The 20,166-nt window shown below is 47.1% G+C and overlaps 1 protein-coding gene across 9 annotated transcripts in view; it reads right to left on the bottom strand.

The window, feature by feature from the left end:
* The window catches only part of LOC126547673 (glutamine--fructose-6-phosphate aminotransferase [isomerizing] 2-like), a 92,462-nt gene extending 76,066 nt beyond the window's left edge, over window positions 1–16,396 (bottom strand). For all 9 annotated transcript variants that reach the window (XM_050195624.3, XM_050195622.3, XM_055063126.2 and 6 more), the window contains exon 1: window positions 16,194–16,396. In XM_050195624.3, coding sequence (XP_050051581.1) covers window positions 16,194–16,200 — 7 coding nt within the window. In that variant the 5' untranslated portion in view covers window positions 16,201–16,396. The remainder of the gene's footprint in view (window positions 1–16,193) is intronic.
* Window positions 16,397–20,166: the final 3,770 nt, after the last annotated feature.

The following is a 20,166-nucleotide window of genomic DNA, read 5'->3' on the forward strand; positions in this document are numbered from 1 at the left end:
GTGATGCTCCAGGTAGATGATGCATATTAATGAAAGATGAATGTCTTCGTTACAAATCTAAGCTGCGATGAGTGGCTGAATACTAACGAGGTGTTTCCCCCTAACAGTGGGCGACCCTGTTACACAGTATTCGCTTCGACGTCGCAAATCTAGAGGGCGGGCGACGGTTCGTAAATAGCTTAGCTTCCGCGGATTGCATCAGTGTTACAAGTGCAGTGCACAAAACCGGACTGCACTATGCGAGAGCTCTTTGCTATCTCTATAACAGCATTACGGGGTGATCATTCTTAAGTTTTATGGAATTTTTAAAGCCACCTGCGGCACATACCATAATTGTAGTCTTTGAGCTATATCGTTTAGAGAGGCGGAAAATACTCGCACCATACATCGAAACGTATATTCAACTAATTGACAAAATTCACTAATTAAATTTTTAATTATTGTACGGCACATACTGAAACTTACGAATTGTAGCCGTGGAGATTGTCAGATGTATTCCTTCGGAATGAACTTCCAGAATGGCACAAGTTTGGAGATATGCGCCATCAAACTCGCCGTAAGACTGCACTGTTGGCCCACTCACTTTTTTAACAAAACGCTATTTTAAATTATGGGGTTTGACGTGCCAAAACCACTTTCTGATTATGAGGCACGCCGTAGTGGAGGACTCCAGAAATTTCGACCACCTGGGGTTCTTTAACGTGCACCTAAATCTAAGTACCACGGGTGCTTTCACATTTCGCCGCCATCGAAATGCGGCCGCCGTGGCCGGGATTCGATCCCGCGACCTCGTGCTCAGCAGCCCAACACCATAGCCACTGAGCAACCATGGCGGGTAAAACGCTATTCTATGCATTGAAGCACAAAAGTAAATAACGCCCATGCATTCCGTCTCACACTTTGGAAAATAATATATAGAAACATGTGTAATTCTGGAAATTCATTTCAAGTAGATGCGTTAGCACACTCACAGGTTACAATTCGTAATTGCTGCATGTGCCGTTAACTAATTAATTACGTTAATTAGTAAACTTCTGCTCATTAGTTTAATGTGTTTCGATTTCTGGTGCTAGTCATGCCCGCCTCTACGAACATTCCAGTTCAACGACAAGAATTATACTATCTGCCACAGGCGATTGTTAAAAATGACGTGAAACAAAAAATGATCACCCTGTATATTTAGCTCGGGGCTGACGAGACAGCGTGTACCACCACGCGTGCCTCATGTACAGGGTCGGTGGGCTGACGACCCAAAGTTGACCTCCCGATTCGCGGCGAGTTCTAACACCTTACATAAAAAAAAGGGAGTGCCTCTTTAAAAAAAAGAATTTCGGAATTTTTATACGTCCTGAAGTTCTGAAGTAGTTCGCGGATCGCGCAGCTCGCAAGCTATTGAAGCCACCAGTAAGCTATCACGTATCCCGAAGATTATAAATCGTACAAGATTTCTTGCATTGAAGCGTATGAATAGGTGCGCAGTTCGTCAGGATATAAAAAGGAGACTATGCATTTTCTTTCCATGGTATAGAGCAGGCTTTTGCTCTTCGCGGTGGCTCAGTGGCTATGACGTTGCGCTGTTGATCACGAGGTCCCGGGCTCGAATCCCGACCTCGCCGGCTGCACTCCGATGGAGTCGGTATATGCAAGAGCGCTCATGGTCAAAATTATTCCGGAGTCCCCTATAAGGCGTTTGTCATAGCCAAGTGTGCAGCTTCGAGAAGTACGTCACGGTAAAATTCAAGCTCTGAAGTATAGGCTCACAACGAGCAACTACGCGTTTACAATGTCATGCTGGATGCGACGAAAGAGGAAAAAAAAAAATGTCTGGTTGCTTGACTGCAACAAGATCTACCCACGACTAACAATCTTCGATGCTGCACAGCAAATCTTTCTTGAATCGACCGAGATGGCAAATCAGGTTTGGAAGAGAGAATGGTGAGAAAGCATGGTCGGGAGATGCTGAACTTTTCAAACGTCCCGTTTGTTATCACGTCGAATTGTCGTTGCATGATGTACCCCACCCCTTATGTAACACCCCTGATAAAGGGGCCTTTAAAGAAATAAACTGACATGGCCTAACTGTTCATTTGAGGAATTTGTTCCACCAGTAAGAGGCTAAGAAAAGCTGTGCAACGAAGAACTGATTTTCAATGCCGAAGACGTCCTTTTCGATCTCAGCTAAACAACACTACGATCCACGAGAACAAAACAAAAAAAAAGGGGAAAAGAAAAAGCGCGCTTCTGTTCGCCGCTGATAACCGTACACGGCAACGCACGAAGGGGCATTTCAACAATGAAGGCGATCGCCGTGTAGCAATCTATACAGTCCGGCCTTAACAGCAGCAGCGCAGCGCTCGCTGCAGTTTCCAAGATATGCGCGGGCGATAGCTGAGCGCACGTGCGCACACGACAACGAGGCCTAAAGATCGCTCGACCGCCCTGGCCGTCCTCGATAACGATTTACGAGTTACGCCGGCTCGAAGAATAATAAACCGCGCAGCACGCGGCTAAAGAGGCCACCGACCCGTAGTGTATACGTATGCAGAAAGGAGCACTCGAAGGAACTAGACGTGTCGCCCGTTAGACGGCGCATACAGACAGACCTGACTGAACAGACTGCAGAGTACGCAAAATGGCGACTTACGGGAATGCAGGAAAAAAAAAAGAAAGAAAGGACGAACGACGTTCTACGAGAACACGTGCATTAAACGCGCGCAGTCCAGCGGAAGTGGCGCGGTCGGCGTGGACTTGGTCGGCGCTCTACTTGTTCGCAAAGGTCCCCAGCGTCGCGTTTCACGATGGCGACCGTGTATACACCGTCGTTAATAGTGGTGCAGTAACCACGTGAAACTGTAGTGTACTTTGTAACAACGCCTAAGGCGTCGATTACACAACTGCACGGACTTGACCTTCACGCGGACGCCTTTTATCCAGATTGAAGTCGGTCTGCTTTCGAATTGCCGGCATTGATGTCATTTATTGAAGCTGACGTTCAACTCCCATGCACACATCGATATAGCGGACGAAACACGTTTCATAAGCTCGAATAAGAGAGTCTGTACTCTGCGCGCCCAGGTTCATGCCAATGCGACGAAAATTTCAGGCGTCCGCGACTTGGCCTGTGCCATTTAAAAGCTTCTTGCGACGTGATGCCGTATGTAGCCCACGTTATAAGCAGCTGGACTTGGCTACATAGTGCACTGTGACGACGACGGATTCACTTCTCAAGTCGGACGTCACCCATGACGTCCGAGCGCTGCATGCACATGTGCCGCGTGATGACAAATATGCCACGCGGCGCAGTCTTGTGTTTGTTTATTCGTAAAACACTGCACTCGTCCATTTCGTATATAGTTAAGTGCGCTGACCATGCAAGGAATACTCTTTGTAAGAAGTATAATTCTAACGGTCATGTACGAGCGAGTACATGCCACTGTGGCTGCTTTTGTTGCCCATTGGTGTCCACAAGCTTTTCTCCCCCTCCGCAGGACGAACCATCAAGCGAACCAGCGGCAGAAGAGACTGGCTCGCAAAGACAGCGGTGAAGCGCATGACTTCACGCTCAGATCAACACTCGCTTCGTTCGTTGAACGCGCGCTCGACCTCAGTGTACTTCGTACGCGTGAAAGCGAAGGCAGGTTTACGAGCCAAGTCTCAAATCATGGTCAACTTCGGCATATAGATCTTCTTTCAGACATGTTTTTTCTTTCGAAACGAAACAGCAACGGCACAAGCGTGGTACATGAGAGAATATTGAATAAAGTGGCCACGTCAAAGCACATCGCCCAATTGTGTACCAAAGCACACTTATGTATGTGTTCACTTATGTCGCCACGAATTCGAGGACATCACTTGATCCGGTACACATAAGTAGTCCAAGTCGCGCGTCGGCTTGGCGCGCATATTTTGAAGTTATGACGACGCCGCGAGTCGTCTGGCCTCGCAGCAGAAGAACCAGTCGAAGGCAACCAACTAGGCCGGTCCTTGAAGACAAGCTACACAAGCTGCCTAGCGTATGCGCGGAACGCCAAGCGCGAATTGAAAAATGGAAGAGAGGGGGTCAGGAAGAGAAATGGAAGTAAAGGGTTGGCGTTCGTGAAAAAAAAAAATAGAAAGAACGAAGACTGCCGGGTAATAGGTCACACACATACGCCGGAGCGAAACGGCCGCCGGGTGAAAACAACTCGAATATCCCGCCGGCGCCGAGAATGCGGTGAGAGGTCAGACGCGCGCGCGAGTTACGAAAGAGACGCGTGCCTGGGAGGTCCCCCTTCAGTTATCTCGGGAGGACCTATGGCAAAACAAGTTTCGGTGTCACTGAACGGCCCAAGCGTGGAATGGCAGGCCTGACAGGCGCCAGACCAACACCCTCTAGCCAGACTCGGGTAGCGTCGGCCTGCGGCCCTCCTCCGCTTTTCTACGCGGGCCCGCGGGCACTTGGGCGCGGCGGCGAAAGGATGCAAGCGGCCCGCCACAGAAAGTGGGTAGCTGGGATAAGTCAGCGACGCTTGCTGCGTTAGAAGCCAAGACAGACATACAGCCAGCCAGCCGGTACTGTACGAAGGTTAGTCACAAGGAACGCGCTTTGAGGTGTGCATGCATGCTTACGCGTCGCGCGGCGGGTAACTTGAGCGACTCTAATGGATATAGGCGTCGCCACCAGCTGACAAAGTCACAAGCCTCTGGGACGTAGGCTTCGAGTATACCGAGAGCAGAGGGAGAATCTCAGCAGGAAGTGCTCGTCAAGAGGAGCGGGTGGGAGGTGAAATGCGTTGCAGCGCGTGCCGGCTAGAACATAAGCTCCATCCAGGCATACACCACCGTGAGCACTGCGAGCTGCATTGCACTGCACTGACGCCTTTGCAACATCCATGTGCGGTGAAACACACACACACACAAACACACACACACAAACACACACACACACACACACACACACACACACACACACACACACACACACACACACACAAACACAAACGCGCGCACGCACGCGCGCGCGCGAAACGGACGGATTAGAGGCAGGGACGATACGATCGCTTCCGCATGTTCCGTTAGCACGTTATCATTATTATTATTATTATTATTATTATTATTATTATTATTATTATTATTTGTTTATGTATGTATTTATTTATTTATTTTGCTTTTTGCCATGACACCACGCCGACTCGCCCAGACGACCAAACATACCCTTAACAAGTCCCAAGCAAAACTGCGAGTGATTCGCTCGCCCACTTGGTGCGCCCGGAATTACTTTCGAGTCACTTGCAAGACAAACCATCTGCTTCGACAAGCCGTTATAACGCTATAGGGAAGGCCAACGTCCTAACGGTCTCAAGAAGCCATGACGAAATTTTGTTCCAATACGTTAATTACCAGCGCCTTATCGCGCTGATAATTGCTGGTAATGCTGTGATTGCATTTTACAACGAGCAACTGGTGTCGCCTCCATCTCGTGGAATTAATCGCGAGAACACTCGAACATGTTATGAATAGCGCTTCTAAGGCGCAGGAAAGCGGCGAGAAGTCCACTGTGAGCTCTCTGCGAGGCTCTCGCGCACACATGTCTGAAGTATAAGGCTCCGGGAAGCTATGGGCGGAACCTCATAATGATCGAAGCTTGCAGCAGGAACCGCAGAGCATGCCCTCAAACTGGGCGGCTACCGGTTGAGCGAGATGCGCCTTTCGCGCGCCAAGGTGTTCGGCGGCCTCCCGTACTCTCACTGGTCGACCAGCGGGCGCGCTGCAGACACGCGGCCTGGTTCCGCTCGCAGCCGCTCACGGGCCGATCTCACTTTCGCCAGCGTTCCCATTCCCCCGATACCGCGGACCTTCGTCTCATTATTCGTGACTCTGCCAAGGTATATGTAGGACTCTGTGCTCCGCGATAACCAAATGGCTCGATGACGGCGGCCGACAGTCCGCTATACCCGTCGTATTATTAACATTCTGAAACTACCTTTTAAAAAATGAAATTCTGGAGTTTTACGAGCCAAAACCATAATATGATTAGGAGGCACGCCGTACTGAGGGACTCCGGATAAATGTTGACCACCTGGGGTTCTTTAACGTGCACCGAATGCACAGTACACGTTTGCATTTCGCCCCCATCGAAATACGGCCATACCGCGGCTGAGATAACACTCCGCGCCCCTTCGGGCTTAGCAGCGCAACGCCAAAGACACCAGGCCACCACGGCGGGTCAAACCCTCTTCTGCTGCGTAAAGCTTTCCTTTGCAAACATCTTCACGAGAGCGGCTGCGCAGACATGTTATCAGCCATGGCTGCATGTACACTGCTAGGGAAAGCGCCTAAGTCTGGAATTAACGCATAAGGACGCGTATAACGCATGCTATAGTGAGGAACAGCGATGCCATGAGCACTAGTGGACATTGTCAAATTCAGCCATTTGGATGAATTCTGCAATGCTGGCATTTTTTGACCAAATCACGAGACGACGCCTGGCAGCCGTCTGGGCCAATCGGAGCTGACAAGATGGAGAATTCGGCAATATGGCGGAATTCGACCATGTCCAGAACAGCAAACCCGGATTGCCATATTGCGCCACTTTGTCAGCTCCGATTGGCTGAAAACGTCGACATGGCGGAATTCTACAACGTGGCAGATTTTGACTGTCCAGACTAGCACCCCAGAATAAGTAGACCCGGCGCAAGTAAACAAGACAGCGAAATGGACGAAGTGACGCACTGGTCAGACCTCCAGGATCGCGACATAGGACACACATACACGCACGCACACGCACAAAGCGACAGCCAATAGATATTCCCCTGCCCCTCTATGCGCAGCGCGCGACGTGGCGCGATATAAAGGGTGTTTCACAAGCTGCAAGGAACAGGAAGCGACAATTCTAGCACTCAACCTTGTGTACATTCTGCTCTGTGGTGAAGCAGACGTCCTTGAGGCTGTGATAAAGATATGCCAAGTGTCAGAAGCACCCATATCATGCGCTGTGTTAGCTATCGTTAACCCTCTTTGAAGCCTTTCTGCCCGTCACCACAAGACGCATAATGTGCGCAAAGCCTCGCGCTCGGACTAGGGCGTTCCACTCGTTGCGTTTCACAACGGGTGACATAACGGCATACGCTCTGAATTGAATTCTGGGGTTTTACGTGCCAAAGCCACGATTTGATTATGAGGCACGCCGTAGTGGGGGACTCCGGAAATTTTAACCACCTGCAGGGTTCTTTAACGTGCACCTAAATATAAGTACACGGATGTTTTCTCATTTCGCCCCCAACGAAAGGCGGCCACCATGGCCGGCATTCGATTCGTGGATCCGGCAAACATTTCACGCCGACTGTATATAAGGGCAGAGGATCACTGTATTATAGTGTAACGGCTGATACGAAAACGTAGCACGCCGACTACACGACACAAGGATCGAGCTAAACGACAGAAAGTGGAGCGACTTGGAACGTGTTCACATTTTCAAAAGTCACGCACAGAAAATGGGGGCACAAGAACGAAAAGAACAGCGGCGACTACCTGCTGAAAGGTCGCACAGCATCCAGAAACGAGAGCGGGCGCGCACGAGGAACTGCGCATGCTTTGAGGGAAGGTGTACGCACCAAGCCCTCAATCGTGGACACGCCTGTGCGCTTCTCGACAGTTGTCAGTTCATACATGACAGTGAGTGATGAAGGATAACTGAAGAACATGGCTTACGGACGTGCTATTGTAATTACTGATATGGCCATGCCTCGAGACCATACAATGCACTTCATTCCTGCGTCCGTATAGAACTATCTTCAAACCAGAGAGTAAATAGAGAGTTTTAGAATAGGGGCCCCAAACGTTTTGGGGCCCCAAAGAAATAGCGTCGAAGCCACTGCCCATGCGCGAGACGCAAACTACGTTTGGGTTTTGCGTTGGGAACGCTATTTCACCGATTTAGCGGGAGCTCAAATAGCGTTCCCAAAAGCTTTGCGTCAACAAACATGGCGGCACCCATCGAAGCGACGGCTCTAACCTAGCACAAAACTGGGTTCGATTCGCGGTAACGCGTGAAGTTCGCAAGCTAGGAGAAGTGACTGCAGTTATCGCTTTCTCTCAACTAGCGTATGTTATGAAGATTGATTCATTAGATGCCGCTGATTCCGAATTCGAGTGTGGATTTTATGGCTCGTAGGCCTAACACGGCTAAGCTTGGCTGGTGAAGGCCCGTAAAGTTGGTTTTGTTGCTCCAAACTAAGCACAAATAATTGTTTGCTGCTTGAAGAATAACCTCTAAATTGTAATTAAACGCGAATACACGCAAGTCAAAATTACTATTCATATCTTAAGATGGGATATTTTATTTAATTATTTTTAATCGTTTTTCTTGGACGCCGTAGTGGCGCTGTCAGCGCAAGACGCTACCTGCAAACGCAAAGCCCTATTCTAAAACTCTTCACTCCTGCGTGCCCCAACGCTAACACCCGCAAAGCTCTTTGGGGCCCCAAAATATTGGGGCCCCTATTCTAAAACTCTCTAATAACATTCGCGACAGGGAGCAACGAAAAATTGGACGGTTAGACGGCGTTCCACCGGTATGATGACCGCTAGCACTCATTTAATCTGAAGCGCCGTCGCGAATGTAAGCTCTACACTTTTGATAAGTGGCGAAGTTCTACTCGGACACAGGAACGATGACGTGCGTCTTACTTGAAGTGTGGCACGCGGCAGGACGTGCGTAAGCCAGCCCTCAACTATCCGTAAATCGTCATGCCTGAACCAATACTTGTCGAGAGTGTACACGGGTGGCCAAGATTGAGTGTTCGTGCTACCGTTTCCTCAGATTATGTACAGATATATACAGGGCGTTTTCTTTAGCTGCACCAAATATTTTAAGAATGCCTGCGGCAGATAGCACAATTCTAACTCTTGATCTAAATTACTCGATGAGGCGGCCATAAATTCTACGAGAAATCGAAATAACTAATTCAATAATTAACATAGTTACGCTAATAACTGTTTCATTAATCATCTTACGCCACATTTTAATTCAAGAGTTTTAACTGGTGAGTTCGCAAGCCGTATCCACTTGGAACGAATTCTCAGGACTGCAACAGTTTCGAGATAGATTTTCAGTGTCCGACGAAATGCATTGGCGTTCCAGTTACTTTTGAACTTCAATGTATAAAACAGCGTTTTTTTTTTTAAACGGTAACTGGAACGCCAATGCAGTTCATCGGAAACTTTGAAAATTAATATCTCGAAACTGGGGCAGTCCTTAGAACTCGTTCCAAGTGGATAAGCCTTGCGAACTCGCTAGTTACAATTCTTACGTTAAGATATGTGCCATAAAATGATTAATTAGAAAGTTAACTAGCCTAACTATATTAATTCAATTAAGCATTTTGATTTCTAGCGGAAGTAATGGCCGCCTAATCGAGTAATCTAGATCAAGGGTTAGAACTGTGCTATCTGCTACAGGCACTTTTAAATATTTGGTGCAGATAAAAAAAAAAGCACTTTATATAGTTGCTGCAAAAATATGTGTAGCGCCGTTGCGCCACCTTCCAGGAATACTCAGGAATATTGGTTGACTCCCGACTAACTTTCGAAGAACATGATTCAAGCATTCTTAATGCATCTATACAGAAAGTTAGGTCTGATATCGAGAATGACAAAAAAAAGTTTACGAATGTCAACTGCGTTGTTCTCTTGTATTCTCATTTTGTCCGCTCGAAGTTAGAGTATAGTTCTGTTGTATGGAACTGTATTAATTTGACCAATGTGGAAAAAGTTTAATGTGTTCAGTGACGTTTCATTCGTTTCCTGTACGATCGATTTCTGGGACGTCGTGTCTAGTAACGTCGTGGGACGTTATGCCTATGAGCGTATAGTGCGCATGTTTAATATTAGACCCCCATAGAAATAAGGCGATGGCATCGCGATTAATAATTCGCGATGCCATGACTAGTTTATCGCGATTACATCGCGATAAACCGATTGGCAGGCACTTCTGTCCGCTGTTATTGTTGGCTGTAACGTTCTGCGTGCCTCACCCAAACTTGCGTAATCCCAGAATTTTCTACGCGAGCTCAGCCTGCACCTCTAGCACTATAACCCGTATTGTAACAAAATACCTCGCGTTATCATCTGGCGTTATGATTATACCTTGCGTTATGATTTCCAGCTCTTGTATTTGCTCTTTACTTGACTACTGTAATCGATCTAATTCATTTTTCTTTACTGCATCCTGTACCACTGTTCCTTCGGGTTTTCTGTTCTTTGTGCAACACAAGTGCATCAATACTAAGGCGTAGAGATGTGCGCACCCGCCGTGGTTGCTCAGTGGCTATGGTGTTAGGCTGCTGAGCACGAGGTCGCGGGATCGAATCCCGGCCACGGCGGCCGCATTTCGATGGGGGCAAAATGCGAAAACACCCGTGTACTTAGATTTAGGTGCACGTTAAAGAACCCCAGGTGGTCGAAATTTCCGGAGTCCTCCACTACGGCGTGCCTCATAATCAGAAAGTGGTTTTGGCACGTAAAACCCCATAATTAAAAAAATTATTAGGGATGTGCGTGGGCAATTTCAGAAATAAATGAAATAGCGCGTGTGTCGCTTTTTTTTTTTTTAAGTTTCGATTGTATCGATGTTTTCTACGTTTTACTTTTCGAAACAATAAACCAGGATCGCATCCTGCGCCAGTATAATGCAAAGGTTCCTATCAATTGATTATATTAATTTCTCGTCCCCGCTCCCGATCAGCCGATCCTGGTGATAACGTGAGCGGAGCGCTTGTTCGGACCATCCACTCTCAATGCGCGATACGGAATAGAATTGGAACCGAATTGTTACAATATCCCCGACCTGGTCGGCCGCCAATTGAGGGATTTTTCTAACCACCGCTTCTCCGCCAAGGAATTACGGCGATGAAAACCACGGGCGCGACCGATACGAGCGATAGGCGCCAAAAAATGTTGACTAATGAGCTGCCTTCAACTATATCGCTGCGAGAAAATACGAAAGTACGGCCGGCAACGGGCTGTGTGTGTAAGCATGGCTCGTCCGTCTAAGGATATGTTAAGTCGCGAAAGTAGCAAGGCGCAGAAAGCCGCCTCTCCTGCTGCGTAAATAGGCGGCAATTACATATGCCAAGTACATGGAAACAACGATAGGCCTATGATGAAGGCTGCCCGTGCTGCTTGCGCGCGTAGCCGCAACATCACGCAAGCCGTTATCGCGGTGATGGACACGGCCAATCCCATGGGAATGTTGAAGAAAAGCATTGTCCGGTCTGCGCCCGCTTTAATGGTCTCGCCGCTCAGAGTAAAACATGATAAATACCGGGCGGCAACGCCGCCTGTGAAGACCGCGGCGTATACCTTTGCCGGGCCCGGTGCGTTGCGCGCGAGATAACAGTACATAGCGTGAGGTGGAGAGGGCCACGCTTGTCCGCGGCGTCTGCTACTGAGGTCAGTCCGCGGTGACGGGGATCACTGCTCCTACAAGGGGCGACGGCGAGCGGCTACGAACGAGTACTCGATGTGAAGCTCCCTTGGGCGTTGTCGCCGCTGACACTGGTGGCACGACTTCCCCGCGACGAAGGGCCGCTCGCGTTGTTGGTGGAACGAAAGCGTGAGAAGAAAAAGAAAAACCTAGTGCCGCGCAAGACGGGCTGTGCGGCTAAGATGGCTACGATATCGCACCAGAGTAGCGCGCCTCGTCTGGATGGAAACAAAGCACTACATGAGAGGAGGTCTGTCTGCGGCGGCTGCTGCTGTGACTCGCACCCACTCGTCACCCACGCGCTGCCTCTCGCGTGGGTGACGAGTCCTCTCGCGTGGGTGACGGCGTGGGTGACGCGTGGGTGACGAGACAGATTGTCCGCGCCAGCCAGTACATCGCGAAACGAAAACACGTATTGACACCTGCGCTCAAATTTCGCATTAGGGAGTATCGTAATCGTCGGTGAACTTTTTATAGATCGCGCTTCCGGCGTCTCCATTGAGCACTACACCCCCTGCCCCCTCACTCGCCATTTGCCTTCCCTTCATTTACGAGTCATCTAGCAAAAAAAAGAAAATTCAAGGGCTCTTGTTATGTAACGATCCCTTCAATTATTTCTTACCCGTCGCGATGAGGGCCGCGCACATAAAAAAATAAGTTAAGGAAGCCCACAGATCGTCTGAGGATCGACTTAAAGTCCAAATGCCAGTTTGAATACAGAAAGCATAGAGGCAGTCTATATATAGACAAATTTAAAGTCGATTTACAAGTCCATTTTCTTTGGCCTATTAATTGAAGTTACTCTACTGGCCGTTTTGAAAACGCTTACAGACACTGGTCGAAAATAAGTAAACAAAATCTCTGCAAGCTACGGACCATATACAGAGCAGAGTATAAAAAAAAAAAAAAATTTTTTTTTACAGAACGCTCGCCTAAATTCCTGCCAGCACGACCTCTTGCGATAAAACGGCGCGGCGACGTGTGCGATCTAATGACGAAGGGTTGGCAAGAACGGAAAAAACACAATCATTACAAAATCTCCCCGATATCCGTATACGATGACGCACAAACAGCCGGTTGCTGTCCTCTGCTCTTTTTTTTTTTTTCGTTGCACTAAAGAAAAATGAAAACATTACACGCAGAGAGGATTTTCTTTTTTGCTTGGCGTAACGACGAGACTGCTGTGAAAAAATTATACCGACAACGCGCGACATACGGCAGGTGGCCTGCGTTTCACCGTCGCAACGTCCATCAAGTGTGCGAATTCTTTTAGCTAAGCGGCCGCACCGTGTTACTCCCTGCGCAAGTGAAGTTCGAGTTCGCTGCACGGCCGCAGCTGCTGGCTCTGTCAATACTCATTGATTTAATGCGAAGCGCGCAAGTTTCTCGCTACGGCGAGCACGTTACGATCGGGTTGAAGTCCAGCAAACGCGCGAGAACTCCAGTGTCCGTCCCGGGCACACATACGGTTTAGCACTACGAGAAAACGTCTTTCATACAGACCGAAGCTATCGGCGGCACTGGACCCTTTACAGATATTATTTGAAGGCCAATGTCCCAAACAGATGATGTTCCATCAGCCAGCTTCGCGGAAAGTTCAAAATGCTGGCGTTATTAGCACTCTTTTCTTTTCAGGAAGTATAGTGACACTGCGCGTCATCGAGAGATGTGGCCATTTCTTCACAGTCACAATGCCATCTGTAGCCCTTGCCGAGGTGCGTGCTCTCCTCTGTCTATACGTATACGAGGCGCTCTCCGGGCTCTTTAAGCTGACGCCCAGCGTGCGTCAGGCGCACGCGTCCGCTCATAATTTAACGGCTCGAATGCGCCTGTATCCCTCGCGACCAAAGCGGCGCCAGTCACGATTAGGCTGAAAATTGGCGCAGAAACAGATGCAACGATGTATAAAAAAGGTAAAAGCGCGTACATGGTCACAAGAAGAAGTGGATAAGTGCCGCGCAAAAATATTTATCTGTACAGCCTGAGCATGCAGCATGATACCGACATGTCATGTTGTCAGAACATGCCATATTCTGTGGTGTCTGCGCATCCAATTTACAGCTGCAGAGAAGAAGTCCAAGCTAAATGTGCGAGCCCATAAGAAACTTTCTTTTTCTTGGGGGTGGCGGTTTGTAAGCTTTTATTTGGAGCTGTATACATCAGCAAAACTGCGAACGTCTATGCTAAAGTAAACGAATCATTAAATGGAAACCATATTGCTAAGCGGCGAGGTTCCTCAATGGCACATCAGAATGATCAGGCAAATCTCCACTGCTATACGACGGAAGCCGTGGAGCCCTTTCATTGCGAAAGTCGCGATACCCAAGCACTAGGCATGCTGCAGGGACAGGATGAACGTTGTCCCTGTACCGGTTCTGTGCGACAAGTTGATTGCCTTCCAAAAAGTTTCTGCACATACGAGATTGAGAAAAATAAGAATAAAAAAAAAAAGCCCGACGAGGGCACCAGTCCGGTTTCGTGCAAACCAGCAGAACCTTTGCAGTAGGAACCGACACAGGCATGGTGACCGTGTGCATAGAATCCGGATCTTTTCTTGCTTCTGATGTAATGAGCGCTTTTCCCTCTCCAATAACCTTTGAAGCCTGAAAGTGGTGGTCGGGACTTGACCACATTCCTGGCGGCTTCTCTATGCAGCAGGCGTGCGGCTGACCTGAGACTTTTCATAAACAGCGAAAAAAGAAGACAAAAAAAAAGGAACGAAGAAATCAAGTATTCACACAGTCTACAGCCGAGCGAACTTCTCGGCCGGCCTTGGCGCTGGTGTGGCAGAGGATCACCTTGAGCCCCGATAAGGAGAGAAACATGCGGTGCTACGCGCTACTTTGGCCACTCGGAAACGAGAGCGGCGAGCGGTAACCCGGTCTCGGCGCCACCAGACACCGTCTGCCAGCCTCCGGCCTCGCTTTTGAGATCTCGCCTCTCCGCTGGCGTCGATACATTTACTCCGCGTACAGCATTCCGTCGATCCGATTACTGCACGTAGCACGCATAGCCCATAGCCGCCACGCATGTAACCAGTGGCATTGAGGTAACGGAAGGCCGGACTGCTGTTTTCATACGGGTAACTATCAAGCGCATTGTTTTGGCTTCGATACACGCGAAAGAGGCGCGCGTTTTTCTCCGGTTTCGCTTCGTCGTTCGCTACTGAAAGGCGCGCCTTGTTGAAGAGGTGCGCCTGGTTGAAAAAAGAAAACAATACCAGAGCAGCTTTAACAGCTAAGTACTGACAGGAAGAACTGAACAGGCTCAGGGTACTTACTTTCGCAAGCGCGAGGTTACGCTACAGCTAGGCATTTGCGGGGCTATCAGACCGTGTTTCGCGAAGGCTTCCGTTTTGTATCATGGCCTTCTTGAGGCGAAAAACAGATTCATACCCTATTTTTGCTTTTAATGTATTTTTTACATCTGTTTCAACATGTTTACCAGATTGATGTAATCTATACTACACCCCGCCGACATTTCCTTGCCGGGTGGCATTATAAAACTGGATCGTAAGGCTCAACGACGCGTCCTAAAGTTTGCTTAAATTAAAAACGTTAACAGACCTTGTCAAGGCAGTTCTCCACTGAACTCAGTCTCGAATTATGCAGACTTCGTCTTCACTGAATCACGATCTTTTTCCTGTTCGTCGGAAATAAGCCCCTTCCTATACAACCGGTCCTTTCAGTAGGACACACCACTACCGCGATGATCATCAGCTTCCCTCTTCCGTTTTTCCAGCACGAAAGCAAAACCAAAACCTAAACGAGGCTTTAAATGGGTCACCACGCCAGACTCGCCGCGGTGGGCGGACCGCTCGACCGTTATGCGTGACGTCCTGCGAAATGACTCTCACGTTCGCGTAACAAAAGACGAGAGAGTGAAAAGGGAGTGAACGTTTGGTTTGCGGGCACGCGTGCGTCTTTCACGAAAGCCCGTCAGAGATGGGGGCGAAACCACTCCGGCAGCACATCGTGAGGTGGTACGCCGCCCGGCGCGATAGCAACTGCTTGCTTGTCAAAACGGGATCAATGGTACGGCACAGTGCCAACGCACTCCCAGTTGCATCGCAGCAAATGACTATGCGCATATATGAGCAGTGCGCGCGACCAACAAAATCGCGTCAAATCGAGCACTTTAACGCGATTTTGTTCACTCGAAGAGCGACAAACATATCGCTGAAACACACATAAGAATTTGCACTAAATCTCAGGAATCTAGTCAACGCGCGAATGTGACGAAATTCACGACATTTGTGTCAGCCCACGCGTAGGGAAAAACAAATAATCAAAATAAAATGCTCAGGACGGTTTCACTACAAGCAGACGCAGAAATCACATATGCGCGCTAGTGAAGAACTTGCAGAAATATATCAATGCAAAAAAAAAAAAATATTGATATGTTCCACTTAGGACCGTTATGCATGTCTTCATTTGGGATCCAACGTTCATTGCTGACACAACTACGCGCAACATTAACGACAACTGTTGGAAATAAAACAACACTGATATATTTGTATGCCGATAGCTCAGTGCGAGCCAAGCCATAAAGATAGAGCGCGCGTTATAAACCAAGATTGCCCATCGCCCGGGCAACAGGGATCCGGCACGCAGCGTGTGACGTGACGGGTGCCACTGCGCCCGACATCTGACACGACGTGGCACTTGCTGTTGTCGCTCAATATTCAAGACAAGCGAAAGAATCGCAAGACACGGGTAGTCGGCCTCACCGCACATCTTGGGCGCTGCTCAGAAGGACCACTTCAGCGTACTGAAACTTGTTCTCGACGAGTATCGAACCTCGTGAAGCGTTTTGAGAAGGCAACCCACGTCAGTGCTGTGCGAGCTGCACACTGAAAGCAAACCGCGTTGCTGCCGTAGAAAAACATGTGCAGCGGCGAGCACAGCCGAGAAAGGGAAGTTGTCACCGGAAGCCGGCTGCCAACTGAAGGCGTGGCAATGACAACGTTGCTAGACGACGTAGCGTGAAACCGAAACCGAAAGTGCAGTCTCTTCCACCAAGTTGGGAAGGCGCCGGTGTACGCCTTGGAACTCGACGGCTTCCCTCGCATTTGTCTCTTTTGTTGTCGTCATTGTTGACAAAATTGAAGATTGTTCGCTCGCTGGCAGATTTTATGTTAGAAATGCGATCTACACGGAAGGTTATTTAATTTGACATAATTTCTGATAATACTTAATTTTACAATTATGCTAAAATTGTAAACTTAGTGTTGTTACGCTGGCGAATGGTCAAGTTAAATAATAATAATAATAATAATAATAATAATAATAATAATAATAATAATAATAATAATAATAATAATAATAATAATAATTATTATTATTATTATTATTATTATTATTATTATTATTATTATTATTATTATTACTACACTCTTAGGCAAAGTTACACCCTTTGGCTTGCCCCTTCTGCCACACAACAATAATCGTTATCTGCCTTGATGCGTTTCCTTTCTTTAACGCTGCGAGCCCGGAACTTTCCAGTAACGAACGGCACGCGCGTTATCAGAAGGGGCACTCCAAACGGTGTAAACTGTTCTATGCTTATTTGTATGAAAGTTTATGCGCCTTTGTGGCAGTTTAAGTGGCATTTCCTGTTACGGTAATGTGCTATGGCTACATTCGCCGTTTTTATTTGCGGTCCTGAGGCGATGTGATGCCTCTGTGTGAGTAGGGTGCTTGTATATTTATTAAACCGAATTCAAGATTAAGGCGATTATTTGCACTGTCTCACTCAAAAATGATCCAATTTCAAACGCAGCCAATTTATGCACAAAATGAGGCGAAAATTTTTGTTATGCGTGAATTTCTAAGTCAGTCTCGATTCTGTGCAATATGCGCAAAATATGTATCGCACTCATGCTATAACACTTCAACATGACCAAAGTATCTCGAAAAATCTTCTGTTCGTTTTTTTTTATCTACGTCATGTCGTATTGGTGCCAACATTCTTCTTTTTTTTTTTGATAACTGAATTAAAAATAAGTAAATCTGGTGTAACTTTTTTTTGTGTAAATTAATCGAATATGCCGAACCTTACTAATAGCTGTAGTTTCAGCGACGTCTGCCTCCAATTAATAAATATGAGAGATTTCAGACAAAGCGATTCATAGCGGTGAGGGGCATCATAAACTGTGCGATATTTATTTATTTATTTATTTATTTATTTATTTATTTATTTATTTATTTATTTATTTATTTATTTATTTATTTATGCATTCATTCATTTATTTAGGTACCCTAAAGTCCCTAGATGGCATTACATAGAGGGGGGGGGGAAGGGAGGAGCAATACGAAATCATTGTGTCAAATATATAAACACCTGAACAAAAGAAAAGAAAAGAAAAAGAAAACAGATTTGAATTGGGTAAAAGGTAAACACCGCGGTATAAAGGAAGTTTAACGACACATTCAGAATTTCCTTCGTAAATAAGTCAGGCGCAACGAGAGAAATATTACACAATTCCAAATGCGTATAAATAACAAGAACACAAAAGAAAGAAAACACCGATATGAATCCTGGAAATGGTAAGTACAGTATTATAATACGAAGTTGACTGACACATTTAAATGTACACGAGTAAAAACAACAGGACAAAAAATTCTAAGAAATGCCCAAACATAAAACAAGCTAAAAGGACTTCTTCTTGGGCAAGTTGGTGCTTAGATTTCCTAGGTATACTTTGTGGCGCAAGATACATTTCTTGGAAAGGGACAGAAGAAAGGAACACAGTGAAGCTGTGTTCACTGTGTTTACTGTGTTCCTTTCTTCTGTCACTTTTCAAGAAATGTATTTTGCGCCACAAAGTATACCTAGGAAATAAAACAAGCTGTTATCCAAGGAGAAGATGCTCGAGAAGTTCCCTTTCAAAACTAGCTGCTTCAGTGCAAGCGACAATATTTTTTGGTAACGCGTTCCCCTGGTTTGTGGATTGCACTAAAAGCGAACATTGATATTGTAGTGTTCGAGCAAACATAGGTTGCACTTAATGTCCATGATCCCGTGACAGTACTTGGATGCCACATTATCGATGCATATTCTAACAAAGACCTGATGAGAGATGTGTAAGCGTGAAGCTTCTTCGTTTTTGAGTTGGCAGGATACAAATGATCATAGGCAGAAAGTTTTCATCTTTCCGGGGGGGGGGGGGGGGGGGGGGTGAAGGGGCTGGGGCCCGACCAGCTTTCCGAACCCCATATCTATATATAATTTTCCTTGCATATGAAGAACCTTCGTGTGACCTCGAAGAATTGTTCATTGAAGTGACTGCCTTATATGAGAATTTACAAGACCTCACAGTACGAGACAGTTCAATTTCGCAGCCTGAGTCCTCTCCCACCGCCAAGAATCTGCCGCCTCTCGGTGGTGTAATCTTCCTTCGTGCAATTGTCGTATACTTCGCTATCATTAATACTGCTTCGCCTTTCCGGCGAAACGGCAACCTCACTCTGTCTTTTCTTTTTCTTCTTTTTCTGTGAGTCCGAGTATAAGCGTTCCTGCGCATGACTGCTGTTGATTCTGATTTCGAGTGAATCCAGCTTCGCCTCATTTCGGTTACTGAGGGAATTATACAGTGCTCCCCAATTATCATGCACCAAGACTTAAAAAAGAGCCGTTGCGTTACTCGAAGAAAACATATAGTGCATATTGTTTCCAGTACAGTGGAGTAGCCGCCAGTAATTCTTTCGTTCCTGAAATTTAATTCGACAATTGCAATTAATTATCTAATTTGAGCAGTACTGTCCTAGTTATCAAAGTGTCAATGAGGCAATTGCAGGCGCCCCCAGGCGCCCCCGAATGACATCTAACTGCTGTGTTTTCAGCGACGTACTAATTACGTGCAATATTTTCCAACTGGCAAACAAACCTCACGAAATATGAAAAATACAACGTTACTGTGCTCCCACCCGCATCCATAAAGCTGCGCCCTCAAATAAACTGATAGAATGTAACTGCGTTGCCTGTCGCAAGCACAGAGACAGCGCATCACATTGATAATGGCCCGAAAGGAGCATCAACAACAGGTTTGGGGGGTTTGCAGCTATTCCTTCCTCTCTACGTCGCACTTATTATCCGTCTCTGAAGGCCGACTGATCACATTGATAACAAAAGCCCCCTCAGAACGCGGCCGAGGCGCCGCTCTGACCCCGCACGAAAGGCGAAAAGCAATGTAATAGGCATAGAATGTTTCAAAATCCCGGCTTTGCTCGCACCGCATCGACAGAGGGCGCACGCACGTATATTTCGCGCCAGAAACTTGCTTCCGACCAAAGCCAAATTAAAGTGATGGTTTTAGTTTTCATGAGATTTTATACGTGCTTGAAAAACAGGTTCATGGCACAAACTAACAGCAGGCCGGGAAGCGACTCACGTATTGAGAAAAGGCAAAACCGATGCGTTCAGTGAAGTAAATAACCACTTCTAAATGAGCCAAATTGGCAATCGGGGCGCCTGCATAAGAAAAAAAAATACGTCAGATTTCAGTGTGCCCTTATTATCTATGAATTCGCAAGCGCTGTTGAACACCAGCTGCTGCCTAGAGGACGTGTTCGAATAGGTCTCCTTCTGCAGCTACGCAGTACTGAGCACGCTTTATCACATCTTCAGTGGATTTCTTGATGACTGACGCTCGAATTCTACGGCAGACATTCGTTATCCTTGTCTTAAGCTAATCTGACGTC

This window comes from Dermacentor andersoni, chromosome 1 (genome assembly GCF_023375885.2).
Source record: "Dermacentor andersoni chromosome 1, qqDerAnde1_hic_scaffold, whole genome shotgun sequence".
Lineage (NCBI taxonomy): Eukaryota > Metazoa > Arthropoda > Arachnida > Ixodida > Ixodidae > Dermacentor > Dermacentor andersoni.